Source organism: Halyomorpha halys, unplaced genomic scaffold, assembly GCF_000696795.3.
Source record: "Halyomorpha halys isolate HHAL.00 unplaced genomic scaffold, Hhal_1.1 Scaffold322.1, whole genome shotgun sequence".
Classification (NCBI taxonomy): Eukaryota; Metazoa; Arthropoda; class Insecta; order Hemiptera; family Pentatomidae; genus Halyomorpha; species Halyomorpha halys.
In genome coordinates, this window is record NW_027104705.1 from 160,671 (window position 1) to 170,613 (window position 9,943).

General features: G+C 32.4%; 1 protein-coding gene across 1 annotated transcript in view; it reads left to right on the forward strand.

Annotated features, from left to right (window-relative positions):
- Positions 1 to 2,020: 2,020 nt before the first annotated feature.
- Positions 2,021 to 9,943, forward strand: part of hgo (homogentisate 1,2-dioxygenase) — a 34,400-nt gene continuing 26,477 nt past the window's right edge. Inside the window, exon 1 of the mRNA XM_067053588.1 lies at positions 2,021 to 2,129. Coding sequence (XP_066909689.1) covers positions 2,106 to 2,129 — 24 coding nt within the window. The 5' untranslated portion in view covers positions 2,021 to 2,105. The remainder of the gene's footprint in view (positions 2,130 to 9,943) is intronic.

Genomic DNA, 9,943 nt, shown 5'->3' on the forward strand with positions numbered 1-9,943 from the left:
CATGTTTGACGATGCTTCTTGATGATCCTTTGATGGGTGATATACTGCAGATATCTGTTGTTGAAGGATGTGTACATAAGGACAGTCACTGATACATTAGCGATGTCAACCGATATGACTGTGGAAATGAAGCCGCGTGTGTTTTTTTCAAGCAAATTGTAATAACTAATAAAGCTCAGCAACAATTATTCATTATGTTCTTTTTTTTTTTTTTAATATTTATTTATTGCTATTTACAAATGTACATTATAATACATTTAGTAAATCTGATCTAAGTTAAATTAGCTGGTCACGGGGCCATCTTCTTTTCAGGTGCCTAGGAGGATTGTCAGGAATGGGAGAGGATGGAAGTTTAGAAACTAGGGGGTTTGAGTGATATCTGGTTCGGTGTTGATCGGTTACACAGGGAACATTAAGGTCTTTATGTATGATTTTATTTGTGAGAAAGTAAGGAGCATTGAGGATTTTACGAAGGACTTTGGATTGTAAGGATTGAATACGAGAGAAATTCGAAGGTTTAGTGGAGCCCAAAAGCTCAACTCCATATGTCCAGATTGACCTTATTACAGTCATGTAGATCAGTCGAAATCGACGTGCAGATTCCTGTCTTTTCAGTTTTGTGTGAGGATTCCAGGTTAATCGTTTGTCCAAATGTAGTCCAAGGTAGCGGCTCTGTTCGATAGGGGTAAGAGTAACATCATTAAATGAAACTGTAGGGCAGTCGGTAGGTTTACGACGAAGGGTAAAGGTGATTTGATGGGATTTGTTTGAATTTATCTTAATCCTCCAATAATGTTTTTTAAATGTTAGTTTCATTCTCCTTTTCTGTGCTGAAATGTCACAACCTGACTATAGCTTCCCCCTCCCCCGATTGACTATTGCTTTTCTCCTCCCACCCTAGTTTTGATCCTGGGTAAGCCCTTGCTTGTGCGTGGATAAAAAATCCGCCGCTATTATGCAGGATCTACACTTCTGCCGTTTGCCCCAAATTATAGGCTTGTACAGATATATGGTAAATAAAGGAAGCAACATAAGTCGGTATCCAGTTAGCTGTTGTTTAATGATCATATTCGCGGTTTGTGATTTTAGAAGTTTCGGGAATATATTCTCTTTATAAAGTGAGAAAATAATCGTCTCTTCAGTGGTTTCCTTGACCAGTGCCATTTTTACCTTATAGCTCCCTTGCTCTTATGAGCCATAAATTGAAACAAACCAAGAATGAACTGAGAAGCAAGAAAGATTAATCAGTTTGCCACTGATACCGATATAAAATGATGAGCTTAAATAGACTTTTTAGAAATGATTCATGATTTTTCTAATCAAAATTTACCTAAAAACCTTCTAAACATTAAATAAATAAATGCTTTTAACTTGGGTGTTATTTATAACCCAAAGTTGTTCTGAAAATAACTTGAAGGGCACTATTTCTAGTCTGGAGGGCCCCAAATTGGTTAAAGATGGCCCTGTTTTCCAATACCATCGATGGCGGAGGCCCCTCACCTACAATTTTTTTTATGGTAGCATTCTCAAAGAATGGACCATTCAAACCAGAATAAGTATCTCTCAGAGTTACACCTTAAAGTACCAACGATAGAAAAAGGTCAGTATATAATCCGATTTATGTAATAAATGCGTAATGAAATTTATTAATTCATATTATGTTTTTTCTGTTTTAGAGGTATCGGAGGAAAAAAAGATACAATCGATAGTGAACCAGTAGAATTATCACAGAAAGGTCCTTAGAATAGGTTTTATTTAAATTTTGCTTTTTAACTAAACCTGATTAAAATATTCCAACTAAATCAATCAGTGATTAATCACTCACTGGTAACTATTCAAGTTTCATCATGATTAATTTCCAAGTGTTTTTTATAATAATGTAAATATCGTTGTTACCAATGTAATATATATTGTAATTGATGAATAATATTATTTTATCGTGCCTACTCACGATATAAATAAACTTTAAATAAATTTATACTTATTTTTAGACAAACTTTCACCAATCTCAGCACCCGCAGTTGGTACACAGGTTAGTGGCATGTTGTTGTTTACCTCCATTGTTTGAGTTTTGTCATTGATGCTTTGTTTACGTTGGAGCAAGTATGTCGACTGTTCATGAATTGAATGTAAGTTATTTTTAATAGTACTCTAAAATTAATCTGTTTTTTATTTATGAAAATCATTATTGTGAACTTTTAAGTATACTCATTTTTTTATTCTTCAAATGAATCCACAAAGGAATTTTAAATCAACTGGTTGACCAAGTGGTCTTTAACTGCATTTAAGAAATCTCATGTGTGCCCTTTAAATTGTTTGTAAAATGGAAAGTTAAAGTATGAGGTTTAACTTATTTTCTCAATTTAAAAATTTTTAACACTTTTAGAAATAAATCTATTTACATTGTCACTTTTTGTAATAAAATTTTGAAATTGGTTTCACCATTACATATTTAATCCAAATTATTCACAAATTTGATAATATGGTATTAATCTTTCAAATTGTGCTTATTTTTAACAAAATCAGTTAAATTACTGATAATTTTAAAATACTTAATGAAACTTCCATGTAGATTTCCAATTATGCTGTTATTATTGGTTTCAACTGCGGGTGATATACTTCTTGTTTTTTTATTTCAATGATTTTTATATTGTTATTCTTAATTTCAAGTCTTCTTATATAAAAGTAAATAAAAGTGGTCTTGTGATATCACCTTGCAAGACTCCTTGTAATTCTAGTATATCAGACAATTAAATTATTCAGTAGAGGTTTCATGTTATAGTGGTAATGTTATTCTATTTTACATGGAATCCAAACCATGGTCAGCGATATCTGTCAAGAAAAATCGAGAATTGTCTGGTTTCAAGAGGGTTTCTGAACTTGAATATTTTGTTTAGAATATAAATATCGTGGATATAATATCAAATTATTCCAAAAATTAACATTCATTTTATCTATAGGTGGATGAGAGCCCACTGCACTTCCCTTTAAATCAGCCATTTGGTACACCCCTTTAGTACAGAAAATATTGGCCATATTGGGTCCAAGATGCAAAACATCAGTTTTAGTGGGTATTAGCTAAAATTTATGTTGTATGTTTATATTAATATATATTTAGTTCTTTTGTGTTTGTATCTACGTGTTGTAGTTTTTGTGTAATTTCCTATTTTTGTGATTAGGGGGTTAAATGAGTTGGGACAAGACTGGAAGAAATTATGTATCAGTTTATATATATGTAATCCTATACGGTGTCTATATTTAATTCTTTTCACATTTTATATATTCTAGTGCAATATGTGTAGTTATTAACAATTCTGAGGCTTTTGTTTTGAAATACTTGTGTTTTTTTATATTGGTTGAACTAGTAAAAATTTATATGGTGCAGGCATAAATTAAGATGGGTTTTGGTACCGCTTTATATATTATTGATTTATTTCTTTTGGATAATTTTGATTTTTTATTAAAGTATGGACTTTTTTTTGGTTGGCTCTATAGGCCTTGTAGATCTTTGCCTGCATATCTTGGGCTTCTGCTTTCCAGTTTGCTGCATTTAGCTTTTTTGCATCTTTGTTGATTCTATCTAGCCATCTTGTTTGTGGACTCCCATGTGGTCTCTTACCACTGGCATTTATAATGGCAGTTACTGTTGTGTTGCGGTGTTCTGGTGGATTGCTTTGAGCCACATATCCTGCCCATCTTAACCTCCTTGTTTTCATATCATGGAATATTGACTGACCAGTCTCTGCAAGCAGTTTGCTGTTAGTTGTTTTTCTCTATGTGTTCAGAGTCTGATTCCAGATCGCTCTTTTAATTTTATAGATGACTTTCTGTTCAAATCTACTTGTTAGAGCCCAGGTCTCGTAGCCTTATGTCTGAAGCTTTATTTTGGCATTGTACACCCTCAGTTTCAGATTTTTAAAGATTTTTCAGGATTTCAATATTCTTCACAGAGAGAAGAAGGCTCTGTTCGCACAATGTTATACGCTGGTCTATCTCAGTCCATTGATTATTTATGGATATTATTGTGGAACCGAAGTATTTGAAACTGTCTGCTTTCGGAAACGATATGCTCTCCTTGCAGACCATATGATTAGGGTATATTTTTCAGCTTTCAATCTCTTAATAGTCTTCCCAGGTCATCTTGGTTACTTCCTAGGTTCCCAATGTCGTTCATGTTCACCAGGACTTAATGTTTCATTCCGATGTGCACTCTACCATTTTCTCATGATGTTCTTCTAATTACCTTTTCTAGTGGTAGGTTGAACAGCATTGGTGAGAGTCCACCTCCTTGCCTCAGACCTGTTTTGTCTTTAAAGGCTTCGGATACTTCTCCTAGTATCAGGACTCTAGATTTTGGATCATACCTATCTGCTTTGGACTATACTCTTTTACAATTTATATTTCTTTACTACTTATTACATCTGAACTGTTTTCATTTTTGGTAAAAAATGAGCTGAATGAAAAAAAATAAAGTTTTGAAATAAAATAGAATACCTAATAAATTGATGATTTTTACAGCAATGTATACTTAATTGGGTTATTTTTATATCTACTGGTCATTGTATAACTTTTTATTTCATTTATCAGAGGGTTTAAGGGGGAAAGATTGAGAGAAATTATGAGTAAATTTGTGTATGTATTCATGTGTTGTGACTATATTTAATTCTGAATCCATCTTAGTTATTCTTGTGTAATGTGTATAGTTGTTTGCGTGTATAAGGCATTTGTTTTGAAACATTTATTAAAAATTAAAATTAAATTAAGATCTGCACCACTACAACCAATGAAGGGTCAGGAATTCAGTACTTTTTAAGGAAGTATTGTTACTAGACCAACAGTTGTGCAAGGAGGTGATTTGGTCAGAATCACACTAACTGCCAGAATTGTTATCAAATTCTTACTTAATTAATACTTTTACCAAGTACCAAATTTATGAGGCTGGGTGAACCCAAAGAGGGCCCAGAACCCTCAGGATTCACTACAGTTTAACAGAAAACAATTTTCTGCCTAGCGGGATTCAAACCCAGGTCCTTAGAGTTAGTAGCATCATGCCTTACTACTCCGCCACCGCGTCCCCTTTGTTTGTCAAGTAAGAGCTTTAACAGTTGGAGTCTACATGTAGTTTGCTATCTTTTAAGTGTAGTGTGAGGATTCTAAGTTAGTCATTTGTCTAGATATAGTCCTAGGTTGCGGATTTGTTCTATAGGGATAAGAGCAACATTAATGTAATAGATTATACTATAGGGCAGTTGGTAAGTTTACCACAAAGAGTAAAGGTGATTACTGGTACTGGTGGGGGGAACAAGTCCGGCAAGTGGGCCTATTGGTCCTTTTTGCCATCCCCAAGACAATCCAATGGAATGGCTTCTTAATATATCTTATTCCTCTATGTCGAACCTTTTTCATTTTCTAATGAAATTCAAAAGGGACTCCCAATCTATAGAGGAAGCCTCTTTTCCTGTAATTCTATCAGAGCCTGAAACGTTTATCTTAGTGACGCATACTTACCACAATCTGCTATGTAATGCAAGGCAGTCTCTGGGGCCTGTCCACATAAGCAGTAGGTTTCATCATGGATTACTCCACATATCTTAAGATGTCTTTTAAGTCTGCAGTGACCTGTAAGAACTCCTATTAATAATCGGAGTTCGTTTCTGTTTAGGCCTAGCAGCCACTTAGTTTTAGAAGTAGAGGGTTTGGTTATTAAAATCTTGGCCTGTCTCAGCCCTATACAGTCCCTCCACTCCTTACCTGCTTTCTTCCATGTCCAGTCAAGAACTATTTTTATCTGATGCCTTTTAGAAGTGCTTAGAAATGGTTCTGGCCCTATAGGAGGGTGCTCAGTCCCGATTCTAGCGAGCTGATCAACTTATTCATTACCTGTGATTCCCTTGTGTCCTGGGACCCACACAAGCTGAAGCTTCTTTAAGCACGCTAATGATTCTAAGGCTTTTTTACACTCTCTTACCAAATTAGAGGTGACTCTAGGTGACTCCAAGGCTTGAAGGGCAGACAGACTATCTGAAAAGATGGTGATGCCAGTCCTTTCTCAGCTAGTGACTTCAGAGCATAAAGCTGCTGACAAGATGGCCAAAACTTCTCAGCCTACAGGTGATTAGATGGGATTCATTTCTTTCCTTCAATTTCAGCACCGTTCTTCGAGGGTTATGACATGGGATTGGAGGGTTTGGGATGCAATTAAAGGGTTATTATTAACTGGGAGTACATATGTGTCATCAGCATACGTGGTGAGGATAGTGTTAGTAGGATTGGTTGGGATATCAGCTGTATAGACTGTAGAGGATGGGACCGAGGATACTACCTTGAGAAACACCAGCGGACTGAGAGAAGAAGGACAAATAGAAACCATTGTGGTTTACTTTGAATAATCTACCTGCGAGAAAGGAATTGTATCAATAATAAAATAGTTTTGTATTCACTTATTTAATTGTAATTAAGATAATTTTTTTAAACTTTTTTTTTTCATTTCATCAGAAAATTTAGCTGTTATACTCGGTACTTCATTGGTACTGGTACTGGTGGGGGAACAAGTCCGGCAAGTGGGCCTAGTGGTCCTTTTTGCCAACCCCTGACGGCTACCTAGGTGGCCACCGCGTGCTAACCAAGGTGGGAGTGTCAAGATTCATTCTTCAGGACCGCCAAAAAATGAATACTAAACTGCCCCAGGTGGAAATAGAACCCACAACGTTCTGAACTGAGTTCGCTGGGACTTGCGCCCAATCCGCACGGCCGTCACGTCCCCTCTCCATTGGTAGCGAGAAGGCCTAAGTGTATTAAAAAATAAATAAATAAAAAATAAAACTTTTTTTGTGGTCTTTCTACTCTTGGCCTGTATAGGGTTAAAATCAAATAATATTACTGTTAAATGAGTATCAGATAATACTATATGGAATGAGAATAGGCCATCACAGAATTCAGAAAATCAGTGCTCTGATATCTTCTCTTTATACATTATTTAATTTCATTTAGTAGTTTTTATGTATAAAAATCTTATTTAATTGTTCATTATTCAATTTCTAAATATTATTATTATTTGTTAATAATTTTTCTATTTTTTGAATAATAAGTTCAAAATTTTTTTCACTAAGCATTAAATACAATAAATATATTTCAATGCCAATTTATGAACAATCCAAAAGTTCCCTGAGTTATTTTTAATAAATTCCAGATGAATTTACTCCCTTTACACCAATGATTGCCAGATTCTATTGATTAATATTAAAAATCCATATAATGTTCAAAATCAAATAGGTTTTATAAAAAAATTATCTTTTATATTTAACAAATAATTTTTTGGGCTATGGTTTTTCAAATCTGGAATCAAAGTAATATCAATAAAGTCACAAGTGATACATTTCCAAATAATTAGTTCTGAATATAATTTCAGTTATCTCGTCGGTTATCTTCGTGTAATTTTATTATATGCATAGTGAGTCTAAAAATGTTATTAAACGAATGTTAATTATGTGCTGGTGGTATATTACATAACCATTGGGTTATGTAATGGAATCAGATGTGCTATAAATAGCTTACACAGTAAAATGGCAAATGATTTCTGTTCTCAATTCTGTGTATTACAATATCAGTAATCTCTTTTTACAGTTTACAACTGAAAATTAAGAGTTTTTTCTTTTTAAATATCAAAAACAACTTAATTAATTAATAATAATGCAGTAATTTAAATGTGCTTTCTCAGTTCTTATAGATGTTCATTTTAATCAGTCAAATTATTATATTTTCTATTTTAAAAATTACCAAAAATTTCTATAATATTGACCTGTCTGATAGAAAACTATTCAGTTTAAGATTTTGTTCTGATAGTCTATGAATTTTAACAGAGTTCAGTTAGATATTAAAAAAAAAATTCTTTTGAGAAAATTTATTTGAAGCATCAATAGTACCCATATTTCTTATTAATTTAATGATTGATTAAATTTTTGATTACTTTAATGAAAACTATGAATAATTACTAATCTAAATTGATGAGTCTACCAAGTATAGGTAGGGGGAATAAAAAATGGCGGCTGTTTCAAAACGTTAAAAAAACATAAATTTTTCATTCAAAGCTCCGTATCCTTGTAACTACCTACAATAATAAAAAAAATTAACAGAACATCATTTAAAGTAGAATCAATTTTCTAAAATATGAGCCTTAATAGAAGTATCTACATTCAATAGTTCCTGAAATATAGCTTTTTAAAAAGCAACATTTAATAAAATATTCACTTAAAAATCAGTAGTTAGTCAATTTATTTTGAGAAATCTATGTTTCATGAACTATTCTATGTACAAATGTGTGCCAGCACTTTAATTAAAGCTTGTCTAATGTGCTATAAAGTATTTTATGAAGACAATCTTCGTAGGAGTAGTAATTTTTATGATATTTTAAAAAATAAATTAACAAAAGATGATTTCAAATTCTTCTGATAAAAATTTTGGTTTATGAAAAATATATCTGAAGAACCATTAGACTTAAAGATGTCTTTAAATTAAAGTTAGTTGAATATAATATAATGTAGTTTATTACGTTTATCTTCACAGAGGTAGTTGATTTTATGATATTTGTATTTGAATATGAATTGTTTATATGAAATTTTGTCTGAACAACTAGAAATCAATCTATTTTTATCAAATATTATGAAAACTACTACTATTTCGAAGATAAACGTCATAAACTACTTTATAGCTCATTAAACTAGCTTTAATTTGAGTGCTAATAGACATCTGTACGTCAAATGGTTTTTGAGATATAAATTTTTCAAAATAAATTAACTACTGATCTTTCAGTTCATGCAACATTTTTCTGAAACGTTGCTTTTTAAAAAGCTATATCTCGAAAACTATTTAGCGTAAATAACTCTATTAGGGCTCATATTTTAGCAACTTTACTCTTCTTTAAATGACGTTCTCTTAGGTTTTCTTGTGTTGTTCCTACTTTTTAAGATCTAGAGCTCCAAATGAAAATTTTTTTTTTTTTATTGCTTTGAAACAGCCACCATTTTTTATTCCCCCTACCTATACTTGGCAGACTCATCAATTTTTGCTATTAATTATACATAGTTTTCATTAAAGTAATCAAAAATTGGGGTGAGATAACTGCTTTTTTTCTCCTCTTGGGCTCTTGTACTATATGGTGTATCATTACTTAATTGTCCTTAGACTAACAGATCTTTTTTTTTTTTTATTAAAATGCAATGTCAAAATTGTTGATTGTAAATATTTTTAATTTAGAACTTAGTTATGGGTAGAGGAGTCCAAAATGTTGTCCGCATTACATAATCCATAAAGAAATAAAAAAAATGTATATATTCCTAAAAAGGAAAGTACTAAAGTTTTTACCAAAAGATTTGGAATTTGATTATAAACTCCTTTATAGCTCATTAAACTAGCTTTAATTTTAGTGCTAATAGACATCTGTATGTCTCCTCATGGTTCCTGAGATAAAGATTTCCTCAAATAAATTCTTTAACTACTGATTTCTCAGTATATATTCTATGAAATGTTACTTTTTAAAAAGCTATATTTCGGGAACTATTGAAGGTAGATACTTCTATTAGGGCTCATATTTTAGAAAATTTACTCTTCTTTAAATGATGTTCTGTTAGGTTTTTAGTGTAGTAGATAGTTTAATTGATATAGAGCTTCAAATGAAAAATTATTTTGAGGTGTAGATAGTTGACCGTAGATTAATGATTGGAGAAGTTTGTCAGGGGGTATGGTCAGCAAAGAACAACATAAATAAACAAAACCATATTCATTTTTTTATGCCGACATTTCGACCTGAATTTCAGGTCTTCATCAGGGGTTATGGCGTAGAAGGTAGACCTGTAACTGATTTGATCATGGTCAGTTACAGACTTCGAAACGTCGGCATAAAATAAATAGATATGGTTTTGTTTATTTATGTTGTTCTTTGCTGACC